This window comes from Anopheles darlingi, chromosome 3 (assembly GCF_943734745.1).
Source record: "Anopheles darlingi chromosome 3, idAnoDarlMG_H_01, whole genome shotgun sequence".
NCBI lineage: Eukaryota > Metazoa > Arthropoda > Insecta > Diptera > Culicidae > Anopheles > Anopheles darlingi.
In genome coordinates this window covers 59,097,042-59,118,238 of record NC_064875.1, presented here as the reverse complement: position 1 = coordinate 59,118,238, position 21,197 = coordinate 59,097,042, and the positions used below count along the sequence as shown (strand labels likewise).

At 51.0% G+C, this 21,197-nt stretch overlaps 8 protein-coding genes across 8 annotated transcripts; 5 read left to right on the top strand and 3 right to left on the bottom strand.

Annotated features, from left to right (window-relative positions):
• Positions 1-58: 58 nt before the first annotated feature.
• LOC125953839 (general odorant-binding protein 67-like) lies at positions 59-945 on the bottom strand. Its single transcript, XM_049683635.1, has 3 exons — positions 788-945; positions 608-730; positions 59-536 (listed from the first exon to the last, which is right to left on the bottom strand). The coding sequence occupies exons 1-3, from the start codon at positions 899-901 to the stop codon at positions 180-182; spliced, it is 594 nt and encodes a 197-aa protein (XP_049539592.1). The 5' UTR covers positions 902-945; the 3' UTR covers positions 59-179.
• Positions 946-2,165: 1,220 nt separating this feature from the next.
• Positions 2,166-2,992, top strand: LOC125953843 (general odorant-binding protein 67-like). The gene is made up of 3 exons (XM_049683640.1): positions 2,166-2,310; positions 2,373-2,495; positions 2,558-2,992. Exons 1-3 carry the CDS (start codon positions 2,212-2,214, stop codon positions 2,915-2,917), a joined length of 582 nt encoding a protein of 193 aa, XP_049539597.1. The 5' UTR covers positions 2,166-2,211; the 3' UTR covers positions 2,918-2,992.
• Positions 2,993-3,603: 611 nt separating this feature from the next.
• On the top strand, positions 3,604-5,341 carry LOC125953838 (protein THEM6). Its single transcript, XM_049683634.1, has 3 exons — positions 3,604-4,140; positions 4,358-4,572; positions 4,637-5,341. Exons 1-3 carry the CDS (start codon positions 3,987-3,989, stop codon positions 5,000-5,002), a joined length of 735 nt encoding a protein of 244 aa, XP_049539591.1. The 5' UTR covers positions 3,604-3,986; the 3' UTR covers positions 5,003-5,341.
• Positions 5,342-5,445: 104 nt separating this feature from the next.
• Positions 5,446-6,159, bottom strand: LOC125953840 (general odorant-binding protein 67-like). Its single transcript, XM_049683636.1, has 2 exons — positions 5,908-6,159; positions 5,446-5,826 (listed from the first exon to the last, which is right to left on the bottom strand). The coding sequence occupies exons 1-2, from the start codon at positions 6,145-6,147 to the stop codon at positions 5,446-5,448; spliced, it is 621 nt and encodes a 206-aa protein (XP_049539593.1). The 5' UTR covers positions 6,148-6,159.
• Positions 6,160-8,069: 1,910 nt separating this feature from the next.
• Positions 8,070-8,998, top strand: LOC125955664 (general odorant-binding protein 68-like). The gene is made up of 4 exons (XM_049686803.1): positions 8,070-8,324; positions 8,394-8,660; positions 8,737-8,764; positions 8,844-8,998. The coding sequence occupies exons 1-4, from the start codon at positions 8,070-8,072 to the stop codon at positions 8,957-8,959; spliced, it is 666 nt and encodes a 221-aa protein (XP_049542760.1). The 3' UTR covers positions 8,960-8,998.
• Positions 8,999-9,940: 942 nt separating this feature from the next.
• Positions 9,941-10,760, top strand: LOC125955663 (general odorant-binding protein 67). The gene is made up of 4 exons (XM_049686802.1): positions 9,941-9,988; positions 10,054-10,224; positions 10,289-10,549; positions 10,638-10,760. The coding sequence occupies exons 1-4, from the start codon at positions 9,941-9,943 to the stop codon at positions 10,758-10,760; spliced, it is 603 nt and encodes a 200-aa protein (XP_049542759.1).
• Positions 10,761-11,234: 474 nt separating this feature from the next.
• LOC125953841 (general odorant-binding protein 67-like) lies at positions 11,235-12,157 on the top strand. Its single transcript, XM_049683637.1, has 4 exons — positions 11,235-11,337; positions 11,398-11,571; positions 11,654-11,920; positions 11,995-12,157. Exons 1-4 carry the CDS (start codon positions 11,293-11,295, stop codon positions 12,103-12,105), a joined length of 597 nt encoding a protein of 198 aa, XP_049539594.1. The 5' UTR covers positions 11,235-11,292; the 3' UTR covers positions 12,106-12,157.
• A 168-nt stretch (positions 12,158-12,325) lies between these two features.
• LOC125953820 (serine protease nudel) lies at positions 12,326-17,708 on the bottom strand. The gene is made up of 10 exons (XM_049683609.1): positions 16,812-17,708; positions 15,235-16,727; positions 14,981-15,150; positions 14,792-14,905; positions 13,897-14,707; positions 13,643-13,812; positions 13,250-13,576; positions 13,055-13,184; positions 12,772-12,987; positions 12,326-12,698 (listed from the first exon to the last, which is right to left on the bottom strand). The coding sequence occupies exons 1-10, from the start codon at positions 17,706-17,708 to the stop codon at positions 12,326-12,328; spliced, it is 4,701 nt and encodes a 1,566-aa protein (XP_049539566.1).
• Between the last annotated feature and the right edge of the window lie 3,489 nt (positions 17,709-21,197).

The following is a 21,197-nucleotide window of genomic DNA, read 5'->3' as shown; positions in this document are numbered from 1 at the left end:
CACTAAAATCTTTTTTTCTCTCAATATGCAATATACTTGAAATAGATCAAAGGCCACTAAAACAACAGATTGCACAAACCACAACGTGCCACTTTTCGAGCACGTGCTAGAACATCTATTTGTTATCAAATGTTACATCGCGCGGTGTCCACTAATGCCAGATGTGTGTTTAAACTGGTTCAAATCATCGGACACATGCTACCGTACTCGCGCAATTTGCTGCAGTTCTCGCTCTGCACAAACACGCTCGCCGGACACTGACCAAACATCATCATGCCCATGCAACGCAGCACCGTCCCGGAAATCGGATTGCAAATCTTTTCACCCTCGAAGCTCGGTTCCAGCTTTGCTCCTGCTTCGATTTCATCCTTTTTTTGGTCCGCAAGATCGAAGCAAGCATTCGTGGCATCCCGTACCACGGCCATCCATTCCGGTTTTCCCTTAACAGCATCCATAAACATCTTTGCGAGATCGTCACGTTTTAGCATTCCATCGACGTACATGCTGGTCGCGTTCATTGCACACTCGGCGATACACTGTAACGGGGAGGGCATATGCATCAGTTCAATCAATGGTCGATCCTAGACCGTAGAGATTCAATCCTTACACAACCACGCGGTATGCCTTCCATCTGGAGTTGCTTCTTCGTCTGCTCACCGTACATCTTGTAGCAATCCATCATGATCGAACCATCGACGATCATCGGTGTTGGACAGCATTCGGCCGGATTCTGAGGACAGGAAGATGAGGTAAATTTCACGAAATCACGCTGACCATCGTAACGTACCGTATCGACTGGTGGTCCACCGGCACAAGGGTTTTCCGCCAGACAAACGTGCGACAAAAGGGCTGCAAAGGCGAGGGCCGAGACCAAATACTTCACCACACGATACCGTGCCATTGTTGCGACTGAGATCGACCTGGCGGTGGATCGGTGCTCGGTTTCATTTTTATCCCATCCGCCCGATCTGTTTCTGATGCACGCAGCACGATAATGCATCGACAGAATCTGCCGCTGTCGTCGTAACAAACAATCAAATCGACGACAACAATCAGGGCTCCGGCTTAATGCATTTTTCTGCTGCCGTTGCTACTGCTGCTACTGCTGCTGCGGCGGCTGCTGTCGAGAGCAAACGCAAATGACCATGGTATGAAGCGCCATTATGATGGGCGTCCACTTTCTGCCTCATCATTCCTGGTGGACCCTTCGCTTAAGGGGGAGTCTAATTAGTAGGTTACAATGCGCCACGACGATCCTCCACGTGCGTTGGTCTGTATAATTCCCTCAACTATTGACCAAACTATCGAGAGGCCTTTCATTAGCTTGTGTGCTCTGTTCTGGGTATTGTTTAGCATGTTTTCCATTCAGCAGCAGCCGCAGCACTGGCAAGTTCTGTTCCGTTCTGTTCGCTGTTGCGTGTTGACAGCAAAAACCAATAGATCTTTGGTGTGCGATCATCGGGTTTGGTTGAATGGAGAAAGGTTTGAGTTCCAGTTGATCGCGATCTAATAGAGCTGGCAACAAACTGGTCAATATCAATTGTACATCGTTTTGGATCACGATCACAAACAGTTAATCGGTTGAGCCTTACCGAGCACGCTATCAGGTTGGATTCAAATGCATTCGCTCGCTGGTGGATACAGCTGTTCGTTTTTGTTGCAACTTCATTGACTGACGCGATAGTCTTAGGTTTTCGAGAGCAACAATGGAGCCCACAGAAACATTTCGAACTCCTAAGAAGTCTGTAGGTTCAAAAGGGCTGCTGCTTGAGATGCTAGCAAGATTGCGACTGATTCGACATCGAGACGAACTAAAGTTATGCGGCTTCATCAGCACAATCCGTCAGAATGAGGTGACTTGCTGCTCTGCCAAACGATATATTGATATTTCCGACGGTAAATAGGGTTTCGTAGATTCGATGTGATAGTGTTCCAAAGAGCTTAGTGGACAGTTGCTCCCAAGGACAGCTGAAATGATTATTTGATTGCAGAGATTCGGTAGGAAGTTGTCCATCATTTGAGATGTTCATCTTCATCTTCTTGACGTTTGAGGTGTTTGATGCCACTACATTGAAATGACTAGAGCCATTCGCCCAAAATTCGCTATAAATGTCGATCGAGAATTGAAAGCTCGATATCAGTCACTGTTTCAGACCGAGGAGATCGACTCAAATTTTCTCGTAGTCGCCAAGAACTTAAACAGCTGAAGGCATGTTTGCAAAGTGGCTAATAGCGGCTTCGATCGCACTCTGCAGCTCGCCGATGGTCTTTGCGGACAATCCCTGTCTAAAAGGGCCACCGGTAGCCAAGGTAAGTACTGAGGATTTGTAGGACATCTTTCGAGCATTACTTACACACTTGCCATTTCATAGAATGCAGCGGAATGTTGCGTGACACCGTCGCTGGTCGAACCGAGTGCATTCATGGCATGCCACTCGAAGTGGATCAGCCAAACGAAGCGCCAGATGGCGATGGAGGGCATCCCGAGAGGTTGCGTAAGTATCCTTCAGCCCGTGCACTCCTTACAACTAATAACACAAGATAATCCGGTCTCTAGTGTGTGGCCGAATGCGTAATGAACCAAACGGGACTGTACTCCGACGGAAAGATCGATCGAGCGGCGCTGACGGAGTTGTATCTCGGTTCGGCCAAACCGTTGGCACCGGAGTGGAAACAGATCACGCTCGATGCCATCGACGGTTGCTTCGGGATGGCTGATTCGATAAAGGAGGAAATTGATGCCGGTGCCAAACTGACGCCTGCCTTCGATGGTGAGCAGATCTGTCATCCGATTTCCGGTACTATTCTGGCTTGTATGGGAATGACGCTGTTTGCCGAATGTCCCGCCAAGCTGTTCACCGTTAACGATGCCTGCAATCAGCTCAAGAGTTACCACAGCCAATGTCCATTTTTGTGAACAGAGCTTTGTACCGGAACAATAATTTAAAAACGTTTCCTTCTGATATGACATTGATTTGCTTATGAAATATATATCGCACGTTCACCCGTGCGATATATATTTCATAAGCAAATCAATGTCATATCAGAAGTCAATGTCATATATATATGCAAATCAGGATGGCAATAGTCGTTATACCGAGGGATTCCGAAACGGAGAGGTCAACTCATTTACCAACCATTTTACCATTTCATACATCCATTTTTATGATTTCGCCTAAGCATTTTCCTTGAAAAATAGGCTTCGCTTTTGGCCACAGTTAGTGTAAGCCACCTGTACATTAAAAACATTTGAATTCAACCGAACGGCTCTGGTAGTTGAGCCTCAGTAGCACTAAGGACTAACTCACGGTGCAGCATCCGCTCGCCTACTTTGCTGCTGCATCTCTGTTTACATCTCTCGCCAAAAAGGGCTCGTGTAGTTCAAGATAGTGCATCAGGACTGCATGCTCTGCTCTGCATGCGATGCATCATTTAAGGCAGCCATCGCGTGAGAGAGAGAGCGACAGATGGAGAGAGAGCGCGCGCAAAACATCGTCCGATACAACCGATGGAGGCGCATGCGTGGCGAAAATCAAAACAAACCCCCCTGGGTGGCGTCGTGTGGCGTTTGGCGTTACACAAACCAGCAGCAGCCTTCCATCATCGGCTCAACGCGAGTGTCGTGCTCCTTCGATCGCTCGCTACACCATCCTGCTGTGTTTTGGCCACTTGGTTCAACTGTCGCGATGCCTTGAGTGTCGGATCGGAGTAAACTCGAGGTGCCGTAGTGTTTCCTCTTCGAAGAACGCCAAACCGATGGATTCCGGATATGGTAGTGCAGAGCGGAAGTGGTGCCAGTGGTAGCCTTTAACGCAACCACAACCGACACACACGCACGCGTTCACAGCTGGCAGCTGTCATCGAGCGCTAGCGGTGCCTACTACTAATACTACAAATCCTCAGAGTAGTATTCAAGTGCGGCGACGGTGTCTTGAGTGAACACAACACAAGCCACCAGCCAACTACAAAGCAGTTATCCGAAAAGGATGCTCTGCACGGTGCTCGGGACCGTGCTCGGTGTCCTGGTGGCACTGTACGGTCTGTTCGAGCTGCACTACTTCCTGCGGATGTGCCTTTGCGTGGTGTCGGCCCGGTTTCTCAAGAAGCGGATGCACATCCTCGACACAAGCAGCGTCGTCGGTGAGTATGGGCGGAGGGGCTCTAGAACGGACAGCGACGGGAGGGGGGCACGTCACGCGCTAAAATTAGCCCGCCCCGTACTAGCCCGCAAGGCTAGCTTCGATCGATCTGCCGTCAAGCACCTGCCGAAGGCTTTAGCTTGAGCTTCTACGCAGAAGATTAGAAGACTAGCCGCTGGTCGCAGTAGACATTGAGAGGGGTTCGTTTTTCCTTCCAGGTCTCTGCCTTACGAACGATATCGATACGCTGCTGTATCACATGAACAATGCGCGCTACTTACGCGAGGTGGACTTTGCCCGGGTGGACTTCTACGAGCGTACCAGCCTGTACCGGACGATCCGCAGCAAGGGTGGTTCGGTGGTGCAAGGGGCCACCACCATCCGCTACCGGCGGTTCATTCGTCCCTTCACGCGCTTCACTATCAGTTCTAAGGTCTGTCCAGCTCGTAGCCTTCATGAGTTGAATCTAATATCCTTTTACTCGCTCCCCCGAATAGATCGTTTACTGGGACAATCAGTCGATCTTCATGGAGCACCGGTTTATCGGAGGTACGGACGGGTTCATCCACTGTATTGCGCTCTGCCGGCAGCGCGTTATGCAGTGTTCGGTCGAGGATGTGATGGCAACGCTGCTCAAGAGTGGCCTTAGCTTGCAGCAACCGACGGCGATGAGTGCGGGAAGCACGAAACGTACCGCACCGACCACCAGCTCGACCGAGTTCCTTGATAAGGCCGAAGCGGGCACCGGGGGAGGAACACTGGAACCGGCCGTGAGTCTCTCGAAGCCGGACCTACCGCCCGAAGTGTCCAAGTGGCTCGAATGGAACGAAATCTCGAGCGCTAGCCTGAGGAGTGAAGGTTGAGAGAAGAGTAGAGCGGTTACTACCACTCCGGTTCACGGACCAACCCATATGCACCAGAGCTTCTCTTTTGCGCACCAACACTCTCCTCTCTATCTTCCTATCTCTTATCCTGTCGCCTACTGTTACTCGTTGTCTCGCTTGCTTACCCCTATCAGCTGTCCATCCTCTCCTTCTCTGTCTTCTGTCCCCGTAAAAGTACTCTATGATAACCGATTTTCTATCTATCTCGTTGTTGAACAGTAGTGTAGTGTAGTAGAGACACTACTACTAGGCTAAAGTAATGCGAAGAAAATAAATATCTTGCGGATCCATGGGAGTCCGTAACATTGCGCGGAAGGAGCGCACCTGAAACCCGTTTAGTCTAGTGTATGCGTAACCATTGCGAGGACTTTATTGGTCTCAAATCCAACTTCCACATTACCTGATCGTGTCGAGCGACCAACCTACTGACGCAGAGCACTGAATGGGCAGTTCTTGAGGAACTTCCAGATCGCATCACAATCGGCCGAGGTCGAGCGCAGGGTGGTCGGGCAGTTGCTGAATACGGTCGTATGGATACAGTCGACCAGGAAGCTAGCCTCCGGATTGCACACCGGACCGGCCTTCGCTCCGGCCGCCTTCTTCTGGTCCGCCACGGCCTTCTTGAACTCGTTCTCCTTCTTGGCGGCCGTCTCACCGCACTGCTTGACCGCATCGCGCACCACGCTCAACCAGGGGCTGTTCTTTGGCAGACTATCGAGGAACACGTTGTTCAGCTTCTTATCGTTCAGGTCGCCCTTCTTGTCGTAGATGGCCGTCGCATTCAGGATGCACTCCGACATGCACTAGAAAGAGAAATAAAAGATGCGATGTTAGAATGAGATCCTCCAAGGACTGCCAAAGGCGGATTGGAAGCCAATACGTACATCCGTTTGGGGAGTGCTGCTGGCCGGCTTGCTGCCCTTCGCATCGGGCTGATCGATCGGATACTGCTCGAAGCACTTACCGACGACGGCCAGATCGAGCAGCTTGGGGATGGTGCAGCACGAGAAGGGATCCGTCTGAGTGTCCAGCTTGGCGCAGCTGTTCGGTGCAGCCGTTACTACCGTGGCGAGCAGCAACATCACTGCCACCATCACGATCGAGTTACCATTGAAGGAGTTCATGTTGTTGATGCGTTCCAGGGGTTATTCCGGTTCGTCGCTCTGTTCTACTGTAGCCGAATGGTGTGCTGATGCTTTACCGGTCCACACGTGCAGCTATTTATACCCATGCCACGGATCACCTCATCCGGATCCTCTAATGCAAATTTAATAGATTTAATTTAGAACAACACCTTCCCATGCCTTCGCGCCTCATTAGCTGCGAAGTGTGGTTGCTGTGATCGAAAAATACTCTGAAAAGAATGGCATCATCATTAGTCAGAAGGGGGGAAAACCCCGAAATGGAAAACGGAATCGCATTTAGATCGCCCTCAAGGGAGCAAATTCATAAATGATCTCCACCCTGTACCGTCCAGTTTCAGAAAGCGATCACCAGTTAAGTCACTAACATGTACCTCACCCGCTTTTCATCAACGTCACTCGCGCTCTCGCTGGCCCTTTGGTTAGCGTTCGGTGCGGCACTGTTGGAAGGAACTACAACCGGAACTAAGAAAGAAGAGCCCGGCAATTCGGAGGCAACATTCAGCGACTGTTCACCGCAGGCGATCGGAAATGTTAAGGTGAAAGATTGCTGCCGGGCGCAGCTGGATATACATCTGACCATCATGGATTGTTTGCCAAGGGCGAACCATACCGGTGCACCGTGTGTCGCCCAGTGTGTGCTGCAGCGCTACCGGGGTCGCCCTATTATCGACATGGGACCGATCACGCTCTCGACGCTGCTCACGATGGGACCGAAGCTGACGTCGAACTTTGACAAGTGCAAGCTGGACATGTACGAGTTTATGATGAGCAGCAGCTTCGAGGGCGATTTCCGGCAGGTTATGTGTAACGAGCGGTTGGATCGGTTTCTAGACTGCATGGTCAAGTATTGGTACACGGTAAGTGACGTTCCCTTCGTCGTACCATTCGTCCTCGTGACGTCAGTGGTATACGTATTTATTTCCTGCCTGCCATGCCTGTCTCATTCTAGGACTGCCTGGGTTATGCTGACGATGTACCGGCGTGTACGGCAGCCTTTAACTACATGCAGAACTCCAACTGTACCTTCGCGTCCCTGTTCCTGTCGTAGAGCCGACGAACGCGGTAAAGTCGCTTTGTTTTGCTTAAGATAGGATGAAGTAATAAAAATGTCTTCGTTTGCCGCCTAGCTGTTTGTGGATTGATGACTTTACCAGGTCAACTTCAACCTGAATCGTGTGCTGTAGCCTAAAAATGGTAAAATTATTGATAAGATTCTTGATACTTTCGACACTTCATGTGATATATTCTAAAATCATAGTAAGCTGTGAAATGAAATTCTTCATTTCCGTCGAACCCAAATGTTTAATTTGGCATTTACTTCATTAGTTTATAATTATTTTAGACGAATATGTTGAAGCTTTAACAGAATATTATCAAGAGATTTCCGTTTTCAAATCTCCAATAGGAATTGACACCTTGATCTTATCTAAACCAGTTTTAACTCAATATGTTTGTCGTTTTTCTTACAAAAGTTTCCCAAAAATATTTATGAATATAAAAAATGCACAATTCACACACACACATAAATGCACGAGCACAAGTAGCACAGATGCTTTGTTATGCTTTTCACCAATCGAGGCCATGCCTTTAACCCCAAAGCGATTCCGGTTGTTATGTGCTACCGCTATTAAATCAGTTTTTTTCGGTCTGCACCATTGTCAACTGACCAGGCCTCCAATTGTGCAGTTTCAACCACCTCGGGTACCCGAAATGATGTGGAATGAATTATGAGCTCAAAAAGCGGACCATTTTCCAAACGTTAGTTTTTCCAACACACCCTCTCTTGCCTGGTGTTGCGCTATTGGCGTATAAAAAGGGACGACCGTGGGGCAGATGACCAGCAAAACCGACTAGCAATCGCGTGAAACAAACGTCCGACCCTCCAGAAGCCTCTCGGAGCCATGGCTAGCAGTATCCGCCGAGGAACATTCCCGAGCAGTGTGTGGATTGTGTTGATGCTCTTTGGTGGTTGTGCGGTGCTGCAATCGGTCCGTGGTGCTGGGAGTGGAGCCTGCAAAACGATTCCCACTTTTGATAAATCCGAGGCGCAGGATGAACGTTGTTGTACCACACCGACGGTGTTTGGTAATGCCACGCTGATGGAATGCTGGAAGGGTGTATCCGATACCAGCAAACCGGAACCCGAGAAGGCCTGCGTAAGTCGAGCGGAAGTCAAACGTTACCGATCAACCGGCACTAATCGGTTACCGTCTTGCATTCGATAGGAATTTTCCAATTGCGTCATGAAGAAGCACAAGTTCGTCAAGGCCGATGGAAAGCTCGATGGTGACCAGTTCCGGACGTACCTGAAGGAGCAGCTGAAACCGACGCCCGAATGGATGAAGCTGTTGGAGAAGGTTGTGCTGGAGGAGTGTGGTCCGATGATAGAGAAAGGTCGCGAGGACATAAAGAAGACCATGCAACAGTTTGTCGGTCAATGTGATCCGGCCAATGGAGTGCTGATATCCTGTGCCCTCGGAAAAATCCATGCGGTAAGCGGAGCTGCTGCCCCCAGTGTTGTGCTCTGAGGGACACGTCGATTGACGATTTTCTGATTTCTTCTTTCAGAACTGTCCTTCCGCTGATTGGAACGATTGTAAGTGTGCTGTTGCTCCGCGGTGGCCGTTGCACCCTGACTGAGCATTTCTAATGCATCGCCGTTCTTTCGATTGCAGCCAAAATGTGTAACGATTTCAAGGGTTACTTCACCAAGTGTACCGATACGTTGGAGAACATGAACGAGATGTTTTTGGCGTTCGAGGCCAAAAAGATGGCCGATGAAGGACGTTAAGCAATGGGGAAGGACGGATGAACCGGCAGGTCCTTCGATTTCCTGACTCTATAGACCAATGCTGCACTGATCGACACTGTATGGTTAGTAGGGGTGAACGTAATAATAATGCAATAAAAGCGATTTTGTCTCTTAATGGGTTTGTTTGAAACGTACAAATGTTTTTTTTTCTATGATTCGTGACTCAATAAAGTAGGAACCACATAAGAAAGAATATGTTTCGGTGAAGCATTCACGCTTCTAGATGCAACACACCATGGAATGGCAGTTTTATTGTAATTAACTACCACTGGCGACTCTGTAGAATGCAAATTAGCGATGGATCATCAAATGATCTTACTAACGGTCCCTGGGAAGCAAAGCAAGTGTAAAACTCTCAGAGGTTGAGAGCGAGGGAAACGGGGCCGAGATACAGTAAATAAACTCCGGGCCTGTCCCGACTGACTCGATAGCACCAGCATTCAGCTCGAGACGAAAAATATCATTTTATTGCATTTTGTTTTCGTTATTCATAAATTATCGCTACAGTAAACGATACTATGAGTTAGCAGTACTGGTAGGCTATTACTGCCAACCATAATGTGTTTTTTTTTAAAGGATTGAATGATAAATCATCGTGAGAAATTAATTTTAAATTCAGCACCATCCTTTGACAGCGAGAATGTGCCCTCTAAAGCGCTCCTAGTGCCATCTTAAATCTATTAAATTTTATCTAGGCTCATCTCTAGAGAAACTATTTTACTGAATAGACTAGCGCATGCATTAATTGTCTTCCAAAAATGTAATCCCTGTTAATAGCCACATCATGCTGCTCATCATACTTATAACAATTTTCGCGTATTGCTCCACGTCCAAACGCCCATTGGCTGTGTGCTAATGTGCATTTGATAGAATTTTAATAAGCCCTTCCACGCACGGTTGCGAACTCGAGGTCCTATAAAATGTCCGCCAGAAACCCACGGCAGGATCAAACCAATCGCCATGAGCCCTTACGTACCGCTTATCTTGAACGTCCTGCTTGGTGCTCTGGTGAGTGATGCATTCATATTGACAAAGAGGAATGGAGTAACGTTTCATCATGTGTGTCTCCATAGGTTCTGGGACATCCCGGTGGCCCGGACCATCACAAGAAGTGTGCCCTAAACACCACCGTCACGGTTGAAGATTGCTGCAAGATCCCAAAGCTGGCCACCGAAGAGTTGTTCGAAAAGTGCAAGAAGGAGGGACATCGCAAATTTCCAGAGGCAAAAAGCCACCATATGCCGGTAAGGCAGTAACCCATTCGTGTATTATCATCTTCAACGTTTCTTATCGTCCACCTCGTGACAGTGTGTGGCCAATTGCATCCTGACCGCGATGGGTGGGTTCGCGAACGACAAGCTAGACAAGGCCGGTTTCAAGAAGGCCGTCCAGCCGCTACTGAAGGACAATGCCGCCTTTGTACCCGTTTTGGATGCTGCCATCGATACCTGTTACAGTAACTTATCGTTTCCTTCCGACACACCGATGCTCGGGGGTGCCTACACCAACCTACCGTGTAGTACCGTGCCAAAGATGTTCATCAGCTGCGTTTACACTGAGGTCTTCAAGGTAAACGTGAAATCGATGTAGAGGTAGACGACCGTTTGGTTTGATTTGGATTAATCACGATTCTTTTTCTTCCACCGTGCACCGACAGAACTGCCCAGCGACGGTTAAGAGCCAGCAGAAGGAGTGTGCCGCGGTGAATGCCAAGCTGAACGAGGGCTGCCCATACTTTGCCCTCCGCAAACACGGTCACAAAGGCAAGAAGGACGACTAAATACTGTCGCTAGCAGGGCTTTGCCGTTGTTTTGTATTATGCTTTATTGGAAGCTAATTGTTGACTAACTGCTATTCTCACTTGGTTGCTCGGATTTTACTTTCCTATCCATAGCAACCAAAGTGAAGTACGCCTTCAGGACCGTTGGTTCCAATGTTTGAATAAAGCACAGCAGCCGCGCGATAGATTGGCATGTTGGAAAATTCGATGGAAATTATCCGAAAGCCGATAGACCCTTTGGTAGCGGTGCGCTCACTGATGCGTGCGCTACTTAAGTGGCGTCCTTGAGTACGGTCACAGTACCAGCAGTAATACAGAGCAGTGCCCAACAAAAACGCTTCGCCAAATCAATTGTCACTTACTCTAATGGCGCTTGGCACTTTTTAGGTCGCCATCGCTGACGTGAATTAATGACTGTAAACGCCATCACGGAAGTATAAAACGGGGCTCGGGGCCGCAATCATCATCGCAGAAGCTCGAGACATTTACAGCAGTGTAGCAAGTGACCTAAACACCCACCTTTCGTACAACCATGTTCACCGCAGTGCTGATAGTGGGAGTAGCCATAGCTGGCATGGTAAGTCAGCCAGGGTGAAGATTCTGTCCAGACGACCCCGCTCCATATACCCTGTTTTAGGTGACGAGTCAACCACCGGCACCGGATGCATCATGCTTTCAACCGGATCGTACCGTGACGGTGGACGATTGCTGCCGTATGCCTCGATCGGTCAGCCAAACCGTGATGGACAAGTGCAGCGCCCAGCGTCCGACCCAGATGCCGGCACCGGGTGTACCCCGTACGGAGGGTTGTGTAAGTAGCAGATGTTGGAGAGCTCGTCATGCAAACTGCGGTTCCTTCACTAACAAACGGTGATCAATTCGATCGTTTACAGTGCATGATGCAGTGCATCTTGACGGAGATCGGTGGATTCGCTAACAATGTGCTGAATACGGACGCGATCAAGAGCTCGCTGGCCGGTACGCTGGGTGCCGATCCGGCGCTGGCACCGCTCGTTGGCACTACGGTCGATAGCTGCGCTCGCCAGATACAGAACGATCCGGCGTACGCTGTGGCACCGATTTCTGCTTCACCGGACCGTGCCGGGTGTAGCTTCGTACCGCAGGGTTTCATGAACTGTCTTCACTCGACGCTGTTTAAGGTAAGCAATATCGCACGGAATATCTCATCGCAGGATCAAGGTCTGGACTGATGACCGGTGTGCTTCCTTTACAGAGCTGCCCCAGCAGCCTGTGGACCGAGAGCAGCGATTGTCAGGGATTGAAGCAGAAGCTCGATAGCGGATGCCCGTTCTTCGCTCTCCGTGGTCGTGGACCACCGAACTAGTTCTGTGCATTGCATACAGCACAGTACACAGCGCTCTCTAAACGAACCCTTGAACCCCCGTGAACGCAATGACGTTTCATGAATAAACCTATTAGCAAAAGAGACAAACAACGAGCGTGTGTGTCGCCTGGCATCTGAACGGTTTTGCAGTTTGTAACTTAAAGGTTTTATTGTACTTTGGCGTTAGACGCCACTAGACGACGACACGGCACGGCCCGTTTTACGCAGCACACAGCAGCTCCAACCGGTGACAGTTCTGCTCGTCGTGGTAGTTCCAATTGATCACCCGGAACATGGGTCGGCTCGGTTTCATGTAGAACGTGTGCTGATCGTTGATCACCACCTTGGAGAACTTGTTGTGCACGATCGTCTTGGTGGCCGTACGGCGCAATTTATCCACCGGACTTTCCGTCTCGTTGGCCGTACGCAACCGTGCACCCTCGACGATCGCACGTCCATAGATCTTACGCACCTGGGAGTAACCGAGCTGTTCGCAGATGTTACGCATATACTCGTCCCCGAACTGGGCCGTCTTGGGAAAGCACTTCGAGTGCCAGATACCGTAGCTTTGCTCCATCAGCTCACCGTAGCCACTGGGGAAGAGGGAAGAGTGAGGTAAAGCGTGACCGAACAGTGTCTTATTTCCTGGGGCTGAACGTTACGTACGCTTCATACGAGTTCTGCTGTAGGGCATAGCAATACTGCTCATCTTCCCCATCCGGACAGTCTCGTTCCTTGTCGCACACGAAATCGTACGGGACGCAGATGTTCGACTCACCGCACCGGAAGTTCGATGCATGGCACCGGCATACCCGTGGATTCTCATCTGATTTGTCCCAACAATTCCGGACACCGTCGCAGATCCTTGCTGGATCGGTTATCCTGTTGAAGTGCCCAGAAACACATCAATATTAAGCAGCACACTATCGGACAATGGTTTGGGACTTACTTCAAATAGGTATAGCAGGAGCAATCGTGTGGTTCATCGGTCGCATCACCACAATCATTGAAGCGATCACAGAACCGGCTTTTATCGACGCACTTCCCATTCGAACAGCGCAGTTCATGTGGTAGACAGCCTGTAAAGATTAAAGCCGAAAAGAGTCAAAACTTCCCGTGGTACACCGACGTCGATTACACTTACGTCCAGTTGAGTTTCTTGAAGCGCACAGTTCCGGTTTCTCGTCCGAACCCTCACTACAGTCGAGCTTACGGTCGCAGATCAGTGACTCGCCGATACACTTGCCATACCGGCAGCGCATTCCGTCACAACGCGGCTCTCCGTAATATAGTTCTCCGACGCATTTTTCGTTCTGAAGGACATGCTGTATGCGGTGGTACGATTCGATCAGGCTGGTCACACGCACTACCTCGTTGAATCCACAGAGACCACGCTTGTTCTGGTAGAACCCGACCGGATACCAACCGGAGCGTTTCGTCTTGCAGACGATCACACCAGAGCGTGTTGCCTCTACGGGAAGGGAGAGACAAATCCAAATGTTAGACAAGCCGAATGACATATTTCATGCCCAGTTACCTTGAGTATAACAGTACTCATGATGGAAGTATGGCTGCTTGAGATCCTTGTTGTAGCACCGGATCCGCTCGCCGACACAGTTCGTCTCATTCAGATGCACTCGCAGTGTCTTCGTCCGGCCATACTTGTCCTTACCAACCGCAAGACATTCGCTATCCGTCAGGTTGTCACTGCAAACAGTGAGCACAAGTAGCTTAGCAACCATCTACACAACAGGTACAGCCTACTACAACAATCTCCCCTTCGGTACTCACTTGTCCGGTATGAAGGTCGGTAGAACGTGCCGGCTAAAGTTGAACTTCTGCGACAGATGGAGCATCACCGTTTCGGCTTCCGGTATGAAGTGATAGCAATCAACTCGCACCACCTGCTCATACGGACCGGCAATGTGAAGATACGATTTAGCACCACCGGCCACCACCGCGACGTACTGATGGCGCATGTTAACGAGCCGCGTACAGCTACTGGCCACCACGATCCAGCTCGCATCGATAATCAATCCACTGCAGATCAGCACACCATCGAGATATATGTCCACGTTCCACGGCCAATCGTAATCATCACCGAAGCTCTCGATCAACTCGACGTGCGCATTCTCCTGGAACACGATCTGGGGCATATGGTGCGGTTTGTGGATCGGATTCAGTGGCCGAATGTTCACCTGAACCGGTTGTTCGCTGTGCTGATGCTCAAAGTGCGCAATCTCATGTTCGCTGGCGTTAATGTGCTGGGCACAGGTCACTCGCAGCGCTTCGCAGCCCTCGACGAGAGTTAGGTTCAGATAGTGCGTCGTATCGCTACCAACCAGCAGCTGCTCGTGCTGATCCAGTGTAAGCCCGTGCAAACTATCGGTACCAGTGAGCGTCACCACGGAGTAGTTACGGTATCCGGCGAAACCGAGAAACGCGCAGATCTTTTCGACCGCGTGTTGCGTCTTATCGGTGAGCTTCGTACCGCAAAGTAACTCCCAGGTACCGTTTGAGTTCTTCGTAACGAGACCGGTATTGCGGAAAAGTGTTAGGTTGTTGGCGTCGAAGTACACACGCTGACCATCGGTTAAGGCCACTGCAGGAAGAGAATGATTAAAACCAAGCACATTAAAATGCAAGTGCAAGAGCCGTTCGTTTCCTAGGCAACTCTCATACTCACAGCAATCCAGTTCATCCTCGTGTAGCGGACAGTCGGCGATACCATTGCACTGATGTGCCTTCGGTATGCATATCTGGCTCATCCGGCACGCGTACTCACTCGCCTGGCACGTCACTACAATGATCGTGAAAAAAAAAGTGAGAGCATAAACAAACTGTACATCAATGCTCATCATCCTGCCATCCTTACGGCAATTCCGCTCGTCCGTATGATCCAGACAGTCCGTCTTGCCGTCGCAGATCAGAAAATCGAACTTATCCTTCAGATAGTCCCGGCAGGTACAGTTCAGCTCATCGCTACCATCCTCACAGTCGACGATCCGGTCACACCGGTGCGCAATGTTGATCCGTTGGGTAATACTAGGGGACAAGGTAATTAGATCAGAAGGATAAATGTGAGAAAAAACTCAAAAGAGACTCGATCGAGACGGTGCGTTGTCCTACTTGGTGCACGAAAACTGTCGATACTGTTGTTGCGTTTGCGTGGAGTCATTAGAATGCAGCGGGGATACGGTAGACGTGACGGCTGTCTTGGTGTGCACATTGTGGACGGTCAACCGGAACTGGGCCAACCGTTTGTGTTTCTCCTGTTCCATTACTTCCAGTTCCTCGAAGAATGGATGATCGGTTTCGGGTTCAGCGGTGGTCTGAGATTCATTGCCGCTTACTCTTGCCAATCCCTGCACTTCCTTGATCGTCTTCTCGACCGCTTTCCAGATGACTTCCGTTGTCGGTGGTCCACTGGGGGCGAGAATTTCGAACGCAACCGTCGTAAAGGTGACCGCTGCCGGTGTCGTAGACTCCGGTGCCACTTTTAGGGATGATGTTGTGGTTGAACTGGAAGGAACTACTCCGGATGTCGTTTCTCCGGGAGTACTGCTGCTGCTGGTGACGGTCGTAGTGCTTTCCTGTATTGTGACCCCGGTAGGATCCATCTGTACCGTCTGCGTTACGAGCATACTCTCCTGTCCGTCACCATGAGACTCTTCCGTTGTAACGTCCTCCTGTTGCTGCTGCTGCTGCTGGTGCTGGGAAGTGGTAGCCCTCAGTGGTTGACTCTCGCTGGTCGTCCCCAGTTCCTGCTCGGTGGTGATTGCCACCTCATCATTCTCCTCCTCTTCCGGTTCCTCCGGTTCCTCCTCTTCGTTATCCTTTCTCGTCATCGAGCGTAGCAACCGATCCATCCCACACTCTGACTCATCCTCACCCCCGAGGCAGTTCACGAATCCGTTACACTTTTTGCCCGCCGGCAGACAGACACCACCACCCCAAATACACCGCGACCCAGGGCAATCGGCCAACGTCTGGCGTATCGGTAGCGGTCCATTAACCTTCTGCTCGATCCACTCGATGAACAGTGCAACACGCGTGTAAACACCGGGTTCATTCGGTCGAGCACAGCCCTCCCCATGGCTTACGACACCGGCCAGGTACCATTCGTACGGATTCGCCCGGCTCTGGCACACGAACGGTCCACCCGAATCGCCCTGACAGGCATCTTGGCCCCCTTCCTCCTCTGCCGCGCAAATTTGCAAACTATCTCGATCGGCCCGATGCTTACAGACGGCCAGCACCGGTACCGAGACGTGCTTTAGATGATCCGGTGCACCACCACCCTCGCGTAATGCACCCCAACCGACCGCCGTACACACGGTACCCGGTTTCGGGCCCCACAACCAATCGCGATCACCGGTCGTCCGATGTTTGGCCGGTAGACAGATCGGCCGTACCCAACGGTTGTACCGGAACGGGTGCTCCACGCGCATCAGCGCAATATCGTTCGCCATTAGCTTCGAGCTGTAGGCGTGATGTACGATCATGTGTGTCACGTGCGTCACCTGCACCTGCGGGGAGTAGCTGCGCTTCCGAAGCATTCCCGATCGTACCTCGTAGTAATGATGCTGGAAGTTATCACAACAGTGAGCGGCCGAGATGATCTAAAGGTAAAGGTAAAGAGAGAGAGAGAAAAGGTAAGTCACTGCTCGTCGTGGTAATTTACAACCCTTCCTCATGGTCCTTACCCAATGTTCATTGTAGATGCTGGCCCCACAATGGTACTTGCCATCACGGAAGATACCCACGATGAAGGGATAAGCACCCGGTTCCGCATCACCACCACCAACAATCCGGACACTCTCGACCAACTCGTCGGCATCGCCGCCCGTCGTCACATTGCGCCTCGTTCGTACACTGATCCTAGCAGCGTGCTGTTCCTGCAGCTTACTCGTACCGCACCGTACCGGTGGACACTTCACCTTCACGTACACCCCATTACAGGATTCGGTAAAATCGGGCTCCGACGTCGATGTTCGCTGGCTAATGTACGGTCCTGGTAGACTGCCATGCCCGTGGCTTAGCAACGGTTCCTGATCTAGTGGCCCGAGCTCCGCTTCGCATGCTTCACGTGCCCACGGGCGTGCATTACTACAGACCGGGTACCATTTACCCTTGTAGTTCCGATGCAGCACACCGGAAGTGTGCGGCACGGCGTACGCCAGATAATGGCCGAGCCCTTGCACCAACATCGAACAATCCTGTTCATCCTTACGGTTGAGACAATGATCGAAACCATCGCAACGCTCCGCTACCGAGTAGCAACCGGGTGTATCACCGGATCGGTGCGTCCGGAACTCGTCGGCCGTGTGGTAGCAGGAAAACGCAAACTTGGCACACCCGAAGCAACCCATCTCGTCCATACCGAGCGGACAGTCGGCATAACCATCGCACAGTTTATGGCGCGGTAGTCGCGATACGCAGGAACAGGAACTTTCGTCACTGCCATCGAGACAATCCGTCCGGGAGTTACACCAAGCGGAGCGTTTGACGCACTGGTGCGAACTGAAGCACGGTACCCAGCCACGCCGGCAGTGCTGTCGGCCCTTGGCACGGGCTGCCGATGAATGGCCGGTGGCGAACATGAGCGCTAGTTCGGCACTTTCATCGGAAGGCTCTTCTGCGGTACCATTGCCGTGATGTTGGTGGTGATGTCGCTCCGTTTCCACTGCTGCTGGTGCTGCTGCTGGTGCTGCTGCTCCGTGCTGCAACTGCTGGTGCTGCTGTACCATCGAGCAGACGAGTACATTGTTGGTGATATCCTCTGGAGTGCGGCCACCGACACCATGCTGGAGATTATGGATGCTCACCGGCATATGGATCGTTGCTGAAATGATAGCGCAAGAGGAGTCAGATGTTGTGTGTGTGCCAGGTCAGGTGGTGCCATCGAAGCTCGGAAGCTCTCACCTTCGGAAAGGCGAGGCTGGATGAGTGCCTCGATCGAGGGATCATTCAGCGGAAGCTTACCTCCGGCACCGCCAGGATGATGATGATGCTGCGGTTGCTGCTGCTGCTGATGGTGCTGCTGGTAAACCTGTGGATAGCCAGCACTGTAAGACGGAGCGTAACTGGTGCCTCCGCTGGCTGGCCGCTGGAACGGATACGGTACCCCAGTTGCCGGCGGAGGACCGTTCTGGTAGAAGCAAACCGTATTAGGGATATAGCCCGGTGCACCGAAGCCCGAGTTGACAATAATCTGCGAGGTGGCCTTGGTCGCTTCACCCGTTATCGGGAAACCCGGTCCGGCATGCTGGAACCCGGTATGTGGTGACAGTTGGCCCGGTTTACCCGCGATCGACGAACCACCGGCCGATCGGAGCTGATCGCACAGACTCAGGAACGGTGCGCTCGGACCGACGCTTAGAGGCGATTGGTGTTGGTGTTGCTGATGCTGCAGAGGGGCGTGACTCGAGCGCAAACTGTCTGGACCTGTCACGACGTCACCGTCCACCGCTGTCAGGCTATCGGGGCTGGTGGGGATGGTAGTGTCGAGGAGCAGATCAGCGGCCACTGCACCATCGAGCTCCTTCTGCCGGTCATGGTGTGTGTGGTCTCGGTTGCGGGCCCGTGCCATGACAAGCTCATCGATAGAGGCCGGTGGTGCCTGCGGCATCATTACCATGTCCTCGTGGATCGGATGCGGTTGCAGCATCTGAGCGAGCTGAAGCTGGTTGACAACGTCGTGCAGGTTTCGAGCGGCTTGCTTTGGGTTCTTCGTTACAATCCAACGATGAGGCGACGCCTTGGTCGGGTTCGTATTGCGTACGATGGTATCCGTTGTCGTCGTCGTACTAGTGGTCGTTGTCGATTCAGTCGCTGTCAGTGGTGGGGCTGCCGTGGAAGACACAACGTCACCGTTCGTGGTCTTCGACGAAGATATACTCTGCTGCAAATTGATGTGATCATACAGATCGTCCAGGCTGCGTATGGAGCTATTAACGTTCGGGACATGCTGACTTGGATCGTACTCGACGATATGGACGCTGCTCACTAACTCCCCCCTGGGTCTAGTAGTCGTTCGAGGTGTCGATGACAACCAACGACCTGTGCTGCTCACAGGAGTACTAGATCGAACCGCTGTTGAGCTGTAGATCGGATAGGCGTACTGTTCGGTAGTGCCCTTTTCAACCGGTTCCTGCATACCCTGCAGCAGATTGGCCATCTCCTGGAAACGCGCGTTCACCTCTTCCGACAGGCGCACCAGCTTCTCGTGGATTTGATCGCAAATTTTGGCATTTGGTGCCGATTTCCGGCACCGGTAGTACTCGCGTTCCAGTCGCTTATAATCCTGCTGTGCGTTCCGTTTGGCACGTTCCAGATCGTCGAAGTTCACCAACGGACTGTGGCGCTTTCGCCGAGGGACATCACCGTTAACACCGTACCGAGGTGTATTATCGTAAATGATGGGAAGCGTGCCGAGGTCCTGTTCTCGCTGCGTACGCCGGCGCACTCCGTACATGATTTCGTTCGAGCTTTGCGTACGCTCGATTCGATTCGGTGTGTCCGGGTTGGCGGCATCACGGCGTTGCCGTGACCGATGCTCCTCGAGCACCGGCTCTAGCTGCTCCATGTATTCGAGCAGATCCAGCGATCGTTTCAGCACTTCGAAGCCCTCGGTTTGGAAAAAGCTTTGCTGGAGTACCAAGACGTCTTCGTCCGTTTCTGACTGTTCCACGGGTACCAGGGGTGCCAGTGGTAGTACTGGTGCTGGTGATTGCTCCAAAAGTCCTGCGGATGGTGCGGAGTAGCAGTTAAAACCGATAGCCAGCCCCGAGTGCTGAAATTAATTTCAATCCAAGTAATCCTCCCATTACCTGTACAGAGTGCAGTCAGGTAGCAGGCGTATGCTAATGCCGCCATCACGAACAGTGCAGCGACGGCGCTGAGTAGCATGAAGCACAGATTGCTGCGTTTCTCACCGATAAGCTGCTGCATACGGAGCGTCGGTATTGGGTAGTTAGCTGTCGGGAGGGGGGAGGAAAGGGGCGAAAGGGCTTACTAGATGAGCGAAACAAAAATCACATTTGAAGCCGACAGGTGAAGCACGTTCAGAGGTCGATGATCTAGAGCAATTGGATTTTTCGTTCGCTGTTAAAGGAGTATTTAAAAATCGAGTCCTCAAGGTGTAGTAGAGCGCTAAGAGTAGCTGCGTCTGCTATTACTGGCCTTCCAAGTGAAGGGCTTCTATCTTGCTAGCATAATTTCTTGAAACTTAATCACTTATTTGATAAATAAATATCATTTTCATCGCATTCAACATCGTCATTAAAATCGGAAGAAGCTAGCTCACTGGATCCATGTCAATCAAACTAGAACACCAGGTCCAGTTTGCTCCAATTTTGCGTTCGCCGATTTTTTATCGCATCCCATGACCTCCATTCTATTCTATGATCAACTCGTTCGTTCATTCACTATTGTTGGTTCAGCAAAGTTGTCGTTGTCGCCGCGGTGGTTAATGTTGTTGGAAACGATTTTCCATTGTTTTCAAAACGGAATTTTGTTTCTACCGAAAACCGAATCGTCCGTTGTGTACTTGCAGTACTCGCCTGTCACCTGGCCAGTGTCTGGCATCTAGCAGGTCCAAAATTTGTGCCCAAAGACCCTCGCCCAGTTTCTAGGTCGTCCCGGAAGTGTCCAGATGAAATCGAGTCTCGAAAACCCGGGGTCATTTGTTTGAATAAACAGAAAACATTCGGCATGAAAACAGTGATAATAATTGCAAACAGCATATCTAGGTCAAGCCATGCGTGTGCGTGTGTGTGTGTGCGTGAGTTTGCGGGGTGTGCAAAGTTTCAATACTTGCCATCGTGTGCTATTTGATTGAGGTGCACCATCGTTTGATTGGGGCGCCGGTCGGTTGATGGTCGGTTTCTTTTGGAATAATTTTCGATGGTTTTCGCTTAAAGCACACGTACGCACTCAATGTTTCTACACTTCAACACGTCTTCGATGTTGCTAGTGTCCTTTAAAAGGACGAAACACGACAAACTGGCCTATACATCACCGGAAGATCATCTAAACAACTTGTGAGTGAATTGATTGCAGATCACCGAGTCAGCAACCGTGGACCGTGA

Excerpts from the sequence above, each read along its gene's own strand:
- LOC125953839 (XM_049683635.1), bottom strand. The coding sequence starts at position 901 with ATGGCACGGTATCGTGTGGTGAAGTATTTGGTCTCGGCCCTCGCCTTT. Across the intron at positions 731-787 it reads GTGGACCACCAGTCGATACG|AATCCGGCCGAATGCTGTCC; the intron begins GTACGTTACGAT and ends TCCTGTCCTCAG. Across the intron at positions 537-607 it reads AAGGCATACCGCGTGGTTGT|TGTATCGCCGAGTGTGCAAT; the intron begins GTAAGGATTGAA and ends TCCCCGTTACAG.
- LOC125953843 (XM_049683640.1), top strand. The coding sequence starts at position 2,212 with ATGTTTGCAAAGTGGCTAATAGCGGCTTCGATCGCACTCTGCAGCTCG. Across the intron at positions 2,311-2,372 it reads AAGGGCCACCGGTAGCCAAG|AATGCAGCGGAATGTTGCGT; the intron begins GTAAGTACTGAG and ends GCCATTTCATAG. Across the intron at positions 2,496-2,557 it reads AGGGCATCCCGAGAGGTTGC|TGTGTGGCCGAATGCGTAAT; the intron begins GTAAGTATCCTT and ends TCCGGTCTCTAG.
- LOC125953838 (XM_049683634.1), top strand. The coding sequence starts at position 3,987 with ATGCTCTGCACGGTGCTCGGGACCGTGCTCGGTGTCCTGGTGGCACTG. Across the intron at positions 4,141-4,357 it reads CGACACAAGCAGCGTCGTCG|GTCTCTGCCTTACGAACGAT; the intron begins GTGAGTATGGGC and ends TTTTCCTTCCAG. Across the intron at positions 4,573-4,636 it reads GCTTCACTATCAGTTCTAAG|ATCGTTTACTGGGACAATCA; the intron begins GTCTGTCCAGCT and ends TCCCCCGAATAG.
- LOC125953840 (XM_049683636.1), bottom strand. The coding sequence starts at position 6,147 with ATGAACTCCTTCAATGGTAACTCGATCGTGATGGTGGCAGTGATGTTG. Across the intron at positions 5,827-5,907 it reads GCAGCACTCCCCAAACGGAT|TGCATGTCGGAGTGCATCCT; the intron begins GTACGTATTGGC and ends TTCTCTTTCTAG.
- LOC125955664 (XM_049686803.1), top strand. The coding sequence starts at position 8,070 with ATGGCTAGCAGTATCCGCCGAGGAACATTCCCGAGCAGTGTGTGGATT. Across the intron at positions 8,325-8,393 it reads CGGAACCCGAGAAGGCCTGC|GAATTTTCCAATTGCGTCAT; the intron begins GTAAGTCGAGCG and ends TGCATTCGATAG. Across the intron at positions 8,765-8,843 it reads TTCCGCTGATTGGAACGATT|CCAAAATGTGTAACGATTTC; the intron begins GTAAGTGTGCTG and ends TTTCGATTGCAG.
- LOC125955663 (XM_049686802.1), top strand. The coding sequence starts at position 9,941 with ATGAGCCCTTACGTACCGCTTATCTTGAACGTCCTGCTTGGTGCTCTG. Across the intron at positions 10,225-10,288 it reads CAAAAAGCCACCATATGCCG|TGTGTGGCCAATTGCATCCT; the intron begins GTAAGGCAGTAA and ends ACCTCGTGACAG. Across the intron at positions 10,550-10,637 it reads TTTACACTGAGGTCTTCAAG|AACTGCCCAGCGACGGTTAA; the intron begins GTAAACGTGAAA and ends GTGCACCGACAG.
- LOC125953841 (XM_049683637.1), top strand. The coding sequence starts at position 11,293 with ATGTTCACCGCAGTGCTGATAGTGGGAGTAGCCATAGCTGGCATG. Across the intron at positions 11,338-11,397 it reads GAGTAGCCATAGCTGGCATG|GTGACGAGTCAACCACCGGC; the intron begins GTAAGTCAGCCA and ends ACCCTGTTTTAG. Across the intron at positions 11,572-11,653 it reads TACCCCGTACGGAGGGTTGT|TGCATGATGCAGTGCATCTT; the intron begins GTAAGTAGCAGA and ends GATCGTTTACAG.
- LOC125953820 (XM_049683609.1), bottom strand. The coding sequence starts at position 17,708 with ATGTTCGCCACCGGCCATTCATCGGCAGCCCGTGCCAAGGGCCGACAG. Across the intron at positions 14,906-14,980 it reads TACGGACGAGCGGAATTGCC|TGACGTGCCAGGCGAGTGAG; the intron begins GTAAGGATGGCA and ends CGATCATTGTAG. Across the intron at positions 14,708-14,791 it reads CGAGGATGAACTGGATTGCT|TGGCCTTAACCGATGGTCAG; the intron begins GTGAGTATGAGA and ends CTCTTCCTGCAG.